Source organism: Pseudonaja textilis, chromosome 2, assembly GCF_049901715.1.
Source record: "Pseudonaja textilis isolate UNSWEBS1 chromosome 2, rPseTex1.2, whole genome shotgun sequence".
Lineage (NCBI taxonomy): Eukaryota > Metazoa > Chordata > Lepidosauria > Squamata > Elapidae > Pseudonaja > Pseudonaja textilis.
In genome coordinates, this window is record NC_141991.1 from 61,038,242 (window position 1) to 61,051,274 (window position 13,033).

At 36.5% G+C, this 13,033-nt stretch overlaps 1 protein-coding gene across 4 annotated transcripts in view; it reads right to left on the reverse strand.

The window, feature by feature from the left end:
- Positions 1-13,033, reverse strand: part of HEMK1 (HemK methyltransferase 1, mitochondrial release factors N(5)-glutamine) — a 56,554-nt gene that overhangs the window by 19,861 nt on the left and 23,660 nt on the right. For all 4 annotated transcript variants that reach the window (XM_087924062.1, XM_087924063.1, XM_026725318.2 and 1 more), the window contains 2 exons: positions 12,887-12,951; positions 1,586-1,635 (listed from right to left, as the gene is read on the reverse strand). In XM_087924062.1, the coding sequence (XP_087780188.1) occupies positions 1,586-1,635; positions 12,887-12,951 (115 nt within the window). The remainder of the gene's footprint in view (positions 1-1,585; positions 1,636-12,886; positions 12,952-13,033) is intronic.

Here is a 13,033-nt window from a genome sequence, read left to right on the forward strand (position 1 = left end):
GAAAAAAAACATTTAAAAGGAGAACATGACACATTTACAACTGGGACAGAAAATGCCTTTCATAAAGCCTAAAGCCATTAAGCATCCAAAAGGTAACATCAGGTAAAATGAGAATGGGAATTTCTAGAAATTAGAGGTGGATTGAAAAGGCCCTCTGTTATCGACTTAGAACAGGGGTCCCTAACACCCAGGCTGCGCCCCACTACCAGGCGGTGACCTATGGGCACAGTTCCACGCAAGCACATGTGTGTGCAGCCTGCCTGCTACTCACACAATTGAGCTGTGCATGTTCCATGGGCAAAAGCGCGCTGCTCATGCAGCCCAGTTCCTCTCTCCCCCCGCAAGCCGCAAAGGTTGGGCACCATTGATTTAGAAGAAGGAGTTGGGTGGCTAAGAAGTATGAAATATAAATATATACATACATGCATAGATGATAAATAGATAGATAGATAGATCGAAAAGGGAAGAAAGAAAGAAAGAAAGAAAGAAAGAAAGAAAGAAAGAAAGAAAGAAAGAAAGAAAGAAAGAAAGAAAGAAAGAAAAGAAAAAAGAAAGAAAAAAAGAAAGGAAGGATGAATTAATTTCAGAAATTTCTTAATGCATATGTAGGTTGATGTAACAGATGATATTCCTCAAGCATATCATTCCAAAATTAGGGAGGGCTTTAAATTTAAGTGCTAGGATTGTGCAAATCATCACTCAACCAATTCAAATAGTGGATTCACTGATTTATTTTGAATGGTTGAGTGTGTTCTTGTGTCCAAAAGTTGATTATATTGATGCATTGATTTGAAGACACTCCATTGAATATATCTATTTGACTAAGATTCAGTTTGAGGGTTTGATTCATTCTAATTTTTGTTCGGATCTCTGATTTGAAGTTGCATTAAAGACCCCACCTCTTCCTGGCATGCTTCTTGTTCTGTTTCTTCCCATCTTCATCAATTTTAACATCAATTTTAATGTTAATATTTTAAAAAGGTTTTAACGTTATCTTGTTTTTAGTGATTGTTAACCACCTAGATTTGCCTGTAGGTGATATGGGCGGCCTATAAGTTAAATAAATAAACAAAAGGTATTCATTCACATGCCAATGCTGTCCCTTTTGAATTGAAATTGAAGGATTGTGCATCTCTAGTAGTAAGCATTTACACTTGAGTATGCATTCAGAAATGAACTAGCAGCCGGAGAAGCCATTTATACATCACTTTCAAGATAAACTTCCATTGCTTAATCTCATTTATCAGCCTAATGTTTCTGTTCTGAGCCCGCCACAATTTTTGAGCACATTTTACACTTAATAAATTGTATGTAAGAACTTCCTGTGCTCTATTTCCTTTCTTTAACAATGTACAATGCACACAAAAAATGTGCAGCCTGACCTTATAGTAGAAGTTATTGTTTAAAACATGTACCAAGTTAAGAGCACATACTGGGGAGATTCAGAAGCCGTCATTTCATTTTGCAGTCATTGTGTGATTAAGTACATTAAAAGCCTTCCCAGCTTTCTTGTACATTCTTGCAAGAGAATGTTCTTCCCTCAAATCATTTACAATGGACAATTAAAAATATGAAGAGAACTTACATGAAGTTATATCATGGTGAAAGATATGGATTCTTTCCTGAAGATGTAACCTGTAGAGAGAAGATTCGACATAATACCTTTGATTTACACACATCTCACTTATCACCTTATGATTAGTTTTAACAGTGGTCTCAATCATAGTAAATTAACATTTTGGTTGCATAATAACTCATTCTGATTTCCATAGTACTGAATCAAAACACAACAACCTGAGGTTGCTGCAACCCATCAATTATGTACTTTTATTATGCAATGAATGTTGCACACATTACTGCAATCTCTGTTTTGAAACATGAGCCACTTTTGCTCCATTCCTTCCTTATGTGCAATATCTCTGATAGTAGTCTTACTATCAGATACTCATTCCTTTATTTAATGTATTATGCTGGCAGACAACAATTATGTTGGCAGACAAAAATTAAGAAAGACTAAAAATCAAAAGTCTAGAGACTAGCGTCTTTTTGTTGTGGATGTTCCGTGCGTGGGTATGTGTATCTACATATATGGAGATAATTAGATTTCATATATATCCTAGCTATTTTTGTTCCGACCTTCCCTTCTTTTTTTTTGCAATCACTGATAAAACTTATTCCATATTTCATAACAATCTGATTCCCTCTTGTTTTTCAATTCTAAGGTTAGCCTATCCAATTTTGCACCAGTCATTGTTTTCCTTATTATCTCTCTTTCTGGTGGTATGATTTCATTCTTCCAATATTGTGCATATACCATTCTCGCCACTGTCAATATATGTATTATTAAATAAGTTATACCTTTCCTATAACCTTCTCTCATTATTCCTAAGAGAAATAATTCTGGCTTAAATGGAATATGCTCTTCCACCATTTGCTCCAACCCATGTCTGTATCAATCTCCAATATTTTCTTGCATAGTTACACGTTACAAGGAATTAGATTTATTCTTGATCATCTCCAAACAATTCAAACATTCTACTGTAGCTTTAGAACCATGAAGTCCTCAATTCACCCGCCCTGAAAATTTGCATAGCTGCACTATGCAGGAGCACATTCTATAATTCCAAAGCATCAAACTCAACTTTTCCTGAGATTTTTTTTCTTATTTGTAACCTGCCTACTAGTTTTTTTAAAAAAATTCAACCATCTAATCCTGATAAAAGACACATCTGCTTTAAAAAATTGCACATAGGAGCTATGTTGCCCCCCAGTATGTCTCAAACCATCTTTCTGTCTTCCAAGCCGATGTACAACATTACTCCAGTGTAACTATAAACTTAAGATCGGTATGACTGATGCTGGTGCAGGCCTATGTCAGACTTGCAGAATACGTTTGATTTGGATTGTTGAAAAAACAAAAAGTCGTACAAGCTCAGATCATTCTACCACTCTCCCAAGGTTATTGTGACCCTATTCAGCTCACTGAGGGAACAAACAGGGGAGCAACCAAGTTTGGCAGATGATTTTTATTGATTGTACTCTTCTTCCGAAAAACAGGGAGAAAACTGCTCTTGGGGCCTGCAAAGCATGTGATATGCTTATTTATGCCATCAGTTGAGACTTTCAAGAAGAGGTTGGACTGCCATTTGTCAGAAATGGTGTAGGGTCTCCCACTTGGGCAGGGGGTTGGACTAGATGACCTACAAGGTCCCTTCCAACTCTGATTATCTGTATCTGTACTTCTATAAGTCAACAAAATCGTTATATGGCTAAAAGCACAGCTAACTGCACGACTAAAAAAAAAGTGTGGGGGGGGAAGGCCTGGTGGCAAAATGATCCATTTTCCAGCTTATCTGTGGATTCTTGAATAGGATATAGGGAACATTGACAGAGAAGCATCAAGAACCCTTCCAATCCAAAAGACTGAAGGTCTTGGAGCTGAGGTCATGGACAAATAGATAGAGGAACATGACATGATGACTCAAGCCTAACAAGAAGAATTCCTATACTCAGAAGCTCAAAAATAAATGGCCTTACTGTTGTTAATGAAGAGCAGCTGCAGACTAAGGAAGATGATTCTGCAAAGGGAAGATCTGTCTGCTCAACTGGAAGCAATGACAGGTGGTCGTCATAAATGACAAGTTCCCTTCTGAGAAAGACTGAAGCAACAATCTGTCAGAAGCTGTCAAAAGAAGTATGCTGCCTTTCTGTGGCATACCTTCAGAAAGGTTACGGAAAGGCTCCCAAGATGTTTTAAGGCCACAGGCAAATATTCCTTTCTAGAAATCTATATGGGAATGCATGACATAACCAGATACACTCTTGTAGATACCGTAGGGGACTATAATGCACTGAAGAAAATGGAACACAAATGATGTTTTCTTCACTTTTTTTGATTGAGGAACATGGCCCAGGAAAAGAGAGAATACTGGAAATGAACAAATGGATACACAGTTGGTGCCAATGGAAATTGTTTCAATTTGCTTGTAAAGACACTTTAACAAATGCGGGTTACACTTGAAAAAAACTGGGAAGAATATGTTCAAAAGGCACCTGACAAATCTGATTTAAATTGGATCTGGGTGCTAGAAAATAGAATCCAGACCCTAAGTGGGTACATAGGATGTTTGATTACATGCTGTCAAGTTGGTGATGGCTATTATAAAACCTTAGATAGATTTTCTTCATTTTCTTCTGTAACCTGGTCTTCCAACAGTGCATTCATTGCCACTGTAAATCAGTCTACCCACATAGTTTCTGGTCATTTTCTTCGCTTTCCTTCAAACATGATCCAATATAACCCTTCTATTTTGCCTCACTTCAAGATTAGTTAGTAGCCTCTCCACAAGGCGTGGATAATCTAATATCAGATATGCCTTTGAAGTAAATTGTGGTCAGTTGATGATCACTAGTCTCCCTCACATGGACTTCAATGTCTGTAAACAGCTTACTCTTGTTTTGTGTAACACACATATAATCTTAAAAAATTAAACTGCTGGAATTTCTTGCCTGGTATGTAAAATGATATATACCAGTTTCTTCACCTCTGAAAATATGGAGGTTACATTTATAGATCAGGGAGACCAGTTGTGAGCTTCCCCCCCCCTTTTTTTTTTTTGATGTCTCTAGAGGGCCAGACTGAGTCATTTATATGATAAAACCTCAAAAAGAAAACTCAGGCTACAGTAGCTTCAGGACGGGGGTGTCAAACCCACGGTGTCACAGTGGCGTCATGTAATGTTTTGGGACTCCCCCCCCCCTTTTGTTAAACCAGGGAAGAGCGTGACCAACACATGACGCGTCTGGCCTGTGGGCCACGAGTTTGACAGCCCTGCTTTAGGATGATTTAAATTTTCTAGCTTCACAGGATAAACTATTGTCTAAGAGGATATCTACTCATAATGATGTTAGAATGGTTGTATTCTAGTCCCAGTGCTTCTAAATTGTATGTCAATGATATTCTAGGATTCCTTCAGACACTCATGTGCCAAATATCCATGATAAATTTATTAATATCCTTTTACATGCTGTCATTATTGTTCTAATGGCATATTCTCAAATAGGCTGAGGAGACTGTTGTGAAAACTAAACACCTACTGTGTTCTTAATCCTTTAAACATCAATAAAACAAAATCTAACATTTACTTTAAAAAAGCATGGAATATAAATGGCAGTTAAATGGGGAGCCTATGGAATAAGTTAATTTGTTTACTCATTTAGGAGTGTTTTCTTTAACCAACTCATAGCTGTGAGTAAAGCATTTAAAAATAAATTCAGCAAGGGCCAAGACAAGCACTAAAATATAATATAAACTATTTAATTATAATTGATTAGGTATCTTGAGCCCCTGAATGCATTCAGACCAAAAATAGTCCCAACGTCGACTTATGGTGCAGACTTTTGCGGCGGGGGGCTTACAAAAGCTATCTAAATTGATCAAGTTCGTGTTTTTTAAGAAGCAAACTGGGAACTGATAAGAACATGTCAATCCCTGCAGTCAGAGTAGAAACAGGTATCCATTCCATACATATTCAATAATTAAAGTTTTCACACACTGGCAGAAGATCCATTCTATGGATCTTTATAGATTAAATATGTTTAATGGATTAGTTAAGGATGGTAAAGCTCCATTCCTGGATAAGCTTATTTATTCACAGCATTGGTTTTCCACCTAGTATTTACTCTCAACTGCCTCCCAGGCAAGAGACATTTTTAAACAGAGTCCTAGATATCAATGTCAAACTGGCATGGAATTATTAGTTAAAAAAATTAAGATTCTTCCATTGGTTGGCAAATAATAAAACTATTTTCCAAGATACCTGGCAATGAATTTGACACAATTATTAACAAGGACCTGTCCTAGAGCAAGATTTGAATTGTTAGATTCTATTGCCAGATATGAGTGCTGCCATCACCTGCCATATCAGGAGAGGATGTATCATGTTTTGTGTCAAGTAACTGTATGCCCCTTTTAGGCTTATTTAACCTCACTAAAGGGGGTGCGATAGCTCAGCAATGAAAGATGCTGAGCTTGTCAGCTGGAAAGCTGATAGGCTGAATTTGAGACCCAAGTGCCACATGACAGGGTGAGCTTGCCCTAGTTCCTGCCCATCTAGCAATTCTAAAGCATGCAAATGCCAGTAGATAAATAGATACCACTTTGATGGGAAAGTAACAGCATTCCTGGCACCTCATGCTGACCACATGACTACAGAAGCGTCTTCGGGCAACGCTGCCTCCCTCAGCTAGGAAACGGAGATGAGCGTCGGCCCTAGAGTCAGTAATGATTGGACACTGTTAACTCTACCTTTATTTAACCTCATTACTTAAAAGAAAAGCCCACTGGGATCTGAACTGCAGATTATCCTATTTCCTCCTCGGCTCAAATGCTAAATTTAAAGTTAAGGCACTTCAGTTCAGAACCTGAACAGATCAGGTTATCATGCAAAGGTAGTGTGAATTCTTTGTATTTATCACATATGCATTTTATTACTGTATTCTCTTCTATTTATTTTACTCTGGAATTAGATTCTGTATTTTGTTTTTATTTTATTTTATATGGGCCTAAGACGAATCAATGAATAAACTACTACCATATTTACCGGACTATAGAGCACCTCAGAATATAAGCCGCACCCACTAAATTTTAAAAGAAAAATTTTTTTTTTTACATATATTAGCCGCACCAGCCTATAAGCTGCAGATATATATGTTGTGAAATGAGATATTTACACAGAAAAAGAAGAATGCTCTTCACATGCGTCCAGACGTCTCCAACATCTCACCATTGATTCATTAATGCCAAGCTTACGTGCAGCAGCTCTATTTCCTTCCTGGATAGACAGATCGATTGCTTTCAACTTAAAAGCTGCATCATATGCTTTTCTTCATGTACTTTCCATGATGAGGCTGTGAAAAATATTTTGCGTTCGTGCCGTACTGCTTGTGTCGAGTGCGCCAAAAACTACTGGTAGTGTCTTCTTTGCATTGACCTCTTGCGTCTGTCACGTTTTTGTGCCCCCTGATAGCAGTTAGTGAAGAAAAATCTATAGATAAGCCGCATTGTTGTACAAGCCGCAGGGTTTAAAGCGTGGGAAAAAAGGAGCGGCTTATAGTCTGGTAAATACGGTACTATTTTTTTCCCCTTTCATCTTTCTCAGCATTGGAGCCTTCTCCAGAGAATTATGTCTTTGCACAGCATTTACATACTAGGTCATTTGTGCCTTCAGTAAGAACTCTGATTTGTTTAATGATCTGTTTGCTTGTTTTCCTGGATGTCCATGGTATTCTCAGAGGTCTTCTCCAACATCAAAGATCAAGAGTTAATACTCTTCCTCCTTCAAGTTCAACTTTCACTTCTATCGAATGTCACAGGAAATACCTCAGCTTGCACAATTCAGATATTTGTAGATATAGAGGCATCATGGTATTTGAATATAGATGTAATTGCCAAACTACCAAAGATATCTACTAGCAAGTAGGTAATGTCTGTGGAAATATTATTTCTCCTACAAAAGGAACGTAACCTGGCAAGGGACAACAAAAAGGTCATTTTTAACTATGTAAATTGAACGAAAAAAAAGGAAGAGGTAGACTCAAAGCTAGAAGAAAATAACAAGCGATGGTCAGAGGGCCGTGCTCCTCAATGCCTACTTTGCTCTGGTCTTCTCCAAAGGGGAACTAAAAATCCTAAAAGTCCCTGACCTACAGCCATAACTGAACCTGAAATTACAGTCATAGGCCATTGCTGCTGTTAAGTGGATCATGGCTGACCGCACCTGATTTTATGCCCTTTTTGTTGGGGTTGTTAAGTGAACCCCACAATTGTTAAGCAATTCCATTATATCCAATGGACTTTTTTTGCTGGAAATGGAAAGTTAAATGCCGGTTTCTGGCAAAAATCAGTGTCATGTGACTGGGATGTATAAAAGGCCATAAATGCAGGCCAGTTGCCCAAAATGCGATCACCCGACCGTACGCGTGGAGGTTGGCTTTTGAATTTCAAAATTGGATTGTAAGTAGCCCTAGGAAGGTTCATTGTAACTTTGAACAGTTGTTAAGAGACTGATCCTAAGTCAAAGACTACCTATATCCTCAAACATACATCAACAGAATGAATGATGAAAGCAGGAAATGGAAATGCAAGGTTAGTAAAAAAATAGTCAAGGAGCATGTGGCTACCACAAATGAGTGGAAATCTTCAGGACACCACCAATTATAACTGAGAATCTTTAAAGAATTGGTAGAAAAAAAAACACGAATGGCCATAGTGTCAAAGGATTAGAGTAGGTCAAATGATATTCTTTTTTTTTCAGAAATACAAAACAAAAACAAAACCAAACCCTGAGTAACTAGAGATTGATGTTGATATCATACAAAATTCTAGAGTACATTATAATGTAACTGTTAAATAAATCATGTAGAAAAAGAAATGCATTGCTAGTCATTAATAGTGTGGGCTTATTAAGGATAAATCATTTGTAAACAACCTTATCTTTTTTTTTATAGTGGCCAATTTAGATAATCAAGGAAACGTGATGGACATAATCTGGTTTGCCATCAGCAAAGCATTCAGCAAAAAAAAAAAAAAGAAGTCTTCTGTAAGATTTCCAGTAAAGAAGATAACACAATGTAGGTTGCATTGTGCTTCCATACAGAAATGGTTTGAAACAATTGTACCTACTGAATGCACCCAATAGCTCCAATACAAGTTAAAGGAAAGTGTTAAGTGGGGTATCAGAGGGCACCATTCTGAACTCCACACTATTTCATAGATTTATAAGTGGAGGCAGAGTTCTTGAACTTTAGAGAAAGAGATGTCAAATTCCACAGCTGTGCCCAGATATGACTATCAAAGATTCTTAAGTCTAAGGCAGATCATAGTTAAGAAAATAGGATCAAAACAGAAAATTTATTCCGTAACCACAAGCCTTTGAGACATTTAGGTGTGGCATCCCATTAGCAGAAAATGACTCTTATTTGCTTTGCCCACAGGGACACGCTGACATTTTCACATGCAGTTTAAGAAGCAGGAGAAACCTATAATTGTCTTAGATGGGAAGATAACATGGCTTAACATGCTGGTCTCAGGGAAACAGCTGCAGGGAAATGAGTTTGGCAAAGTTATAACTAGAAATTAAAAAAAGGTGAATGTGTTAAGGTTTCATGTTGATTTTTTTTACCAGAAATTATTTATCAGATTCTGCTGTTTGCAGCTCTGAAGACAATTTGACAAACTGTAACATCCAAAATTTAGATTTTTACCTCGAGTACCAGTAGAAGCATAAATAAGAAAAATATGGCATCTCCTCTTCTAGAAATAACCTAGTATATTAACATAGTTCAGTTTTTATCCACTGACATTATCAATGACTTAATGATCAACTTTTTCTAATCAGGGCAAAAACATGATGTAAAATAACTTAAAAACAGTAATAAAACAAAGCACAATGCATTATTTGCCAGGGAAATTCAAGCTAATTATGCTGAGATGAAAACTGCAAAGTATACAAAATAAGAAATATGTCATTTGGCATGCTCCTTTCCAGCCTACACTTCAAAGTAAAGAGGACGTAGACTGAGAGCAAGGGTGGGGACATTTGTTCAAGTCCTTTCAGGGTCTGATTTAATTGTTCAATACAGTATATGAATATTAAACTGAGTGCAAACTGATGATATCATCCTGGAAAGATATCTGTTGTGCTTTTATTAAAGGACTTTGTATGTGTGTAGCTTTGTTTACAGGAGGAGTTGTTCTGTCTATAAGTGGAAGAATAATCTCCACTGGCATGAGAAAGCCCTTTTTAATAACAAGTGAAGCAGCAAGAAGTGTCCTTCCTCAAAATTGGGGTTTCCCCGTGAATGGAAAACAGTTGCACTCTCTTCTACAGATGTCAGCAAATGAGGAAAACACTCATAAACATTACAGAATTTACATCCATTAACAATTAAGGTATAAATGATTCTAAGAAATACATTGTATATAGTTGTACATATTGAATGCATAATAATAGTGATCTCAAGCTTCTCTTCTATTATGAAATCTATAAGTGACAAGGAATATTGGCCAATTACTATTTACTATTGTTTATTATGAAATATCCAATCTACTATCAAATGCAATAGAAAGAAATATGTTTATTATGTTCTAACTACACATTTTTTCTTATTTTATTTTTTTGTATAATTGTATGTTTGTGTTTGTTTTTAAAATTTTTCTTGTAAATAAAATATTTTAAAACTGTAAAAAAACAACAACAACCATTAAAGCACCATCATTAACAAATGTAAATGCACTGGTTTCTGGCTACCAATGTTAAGAGTTAAGAATGGTGCAAGAGAATAAGTTATAGCTCCATAGTGCTTCCCATACATAGCATGACAAGAATTTCTAGCTCAATTTCTACTAGAAAGGGCTTGAGGTTATTGGTGGAAAGAACCCCACTGAAACTGGGGTGCTTCTGGAATTAGAACTATGTTGCATTTTTACATAGATGAGAAAACTCAGTGACTTTATAATGAAGGGGGCAAAAATATATGTGGAAAAATCCGCGTTTGTGCTTGTTCTTAGTTAGCCCTACTTTCCTGAACAGCTACTTTTTTATGGCAAGGGAGGCAAGGCATTTGCAAGTCAAGGCAAGAGATCTTCACTCTTATTCTGCAGAATTTGTACCACTCTGGAGGACAGTTCTGGGTACAAATACATTTGCCCAACATTATTGTCAGTGGGCTCATGTAAGATCAATTCTGAATATGCTTGAAGTTTTTGGATGGAAAAAAAAGAAGAAATATGAATATCTGCCTTATGTCAAGTCAGATTATTAGATTATCCTGTTCACTATTGTTGAATTCAGATTCCAGACAGATATTTCCTCAGCTACAGCCACAAATACATATAAAACATATACTGTATTGTGCTGCTTTGGCATTTTACTGTTCCAATTTAGCTGATTACTAAATAACAGCAGACAGAGCTGTGGTAAGGGGACTGGTAATCAAACTCAGGTTATAGGATATACATGAGTTCCGCTGTAAACTCTAATGTCTCAAAGCTGCTTTTTCAGGAGGCAATTAGACTTTCTGGTTTTTCTTTGAAGATCTTTTGCTTCTTATCCAAGAAGTTTCTTCAGCTCTGACTGAATGGTGGGGAATGGAAGGATTTATGTTCCTTGCAGACAGTGGTCATTTGCATCCCTGAGGACACAGATAAACCTCCAAGTGCCTCAACGACTGTCTAAAAGGATACAAATGGCCAGCTGTCTGCAACGAATACAAATCCTTCCATTCCCCACCATCCAGCCAGAGTTGAAGAGGCTTCCTGCATGAGAAGTGAAATGTCTTCAAAGAAAAAACAAGAAAGTCCTGTTGCCTCCTGGAAAAGCACCTGTGGGACAATCATGATCTGGATAACTGAGACTCTCCATAGATTTTTTTGCAAATTCTAATCTTCTGTGTAACAGTCCTTTGCTAAATTATTATGACTTTTAATAAACAGACTTTTCTTTCTGTGGCAGTTTTAAATTATTTTGCTTGCCTGCAACAGAAAAGTTATTTATATTTGTAAATCAGAACTGATGTTCTCCCAGAGAGAGATGTGATCCTACAATTCTGTTATTCCCATAGTTATGCATCAGTATTACAAAACAGCCTTTCAATCACAGTTGCATTACTTCAAATATATATGAATGCACTAACAGAAGTATAGGTGTAGAGTTATCATTGCTCTTTATTCCGTGTTGGTCATACTATATCTAGAATATTGCATACTACATTTCAGGAGAAAGCTGAACAGCAACTCAAAAAAAAAAAAACCAGCATGGAAGGAAACATGTACGAGGAGGTGTTCAATCACCTTAGTTAGCCAAAAAACCCAGTAGATTATGGAAGATATCGGAACGCCACGGTCCTTTTGAACATTTATATTTTGATACTGAGAAACAATTACTTATTTCAAGAATTAATGCCAATTAATTTTAAAACGAGATTAAAACAAGTCAGATGAGTATTGTTCCTTTCCCTCATTCTGTCATATATATATGTGTGTGTGTGTGTGTGTGTCATCTGTAAACAGTGTAGGTAGTTCTAATTTATTGACTTCAGTAAGAATTGGCAATTGCATTGCTAAGCAGTCATAAAGTGAAACATCACGTGGCTGCACCCGATTTTTTAAAAATCAATTATAGGCTGGTTTTATGACTGCTCATTTTAGATGCCTTGGTCACCAAAGTACTTATACAACGAAGCCTCTGCATCTATACTGTCTGAAATCTGAAAGGTAATCCATCTGTTGTCTGTAAGTTCAGTAACTTTTAACTGTTGAGAAATAGCTCATGATGCAATATTTCTCCCGATGTATTTCTTTGAAATGTGTCCAAAAGATTGCGAAAATTTCTAGCCTCTTGCTTTCAATGTTTATTCAAAATCCTTTTTTTTAATGTGTAAGTTTATATTCTTGAAACTTTAAATGGAAACAAATTGCTTGATAGTTTCATTGCAACATTCATCAGAATGTTCAATTAACTCTTTCAAGGAAGAACTTCTTCCATTATGAAAGATTACTGCTGCCAAGTCAGGAATACCAAATGTATCAAATGTTTGGAAATTTGTCTAATTGTAATAATAAAATGAAATTTATAAGAATAGTAAAACTTATGCTTGTTCTCTGTATTGTTTCATGAGTTCCACGGTGTGTTTTTGGATATTTGATCAATACACAAACTGCACCAACAGAGCAAAACAGCATGGAGTGTTTGTCTGACGCTCCAGTTATTTTTGCAAAACCTGGGTTTTCTCAAACATTCTGTCAACAATCTTCTCGTCCCCAGAGAATGCTGTTTTGGCTCAAATAATGTGTTCACTGTAATACACAAGAATAAAAGATTTTTACCGTTCTGCATTTTCCTTGGTGAGATTAACAGCAGCTTCTAATTTATCGATGGCAATAAGCTGACTCTAGGAACAAAAGAGACAAAGCATAATAAAAGCAAATATGAAAACATTTCTCAAACACAGTAGAATATCCTTGGGAAAAAGT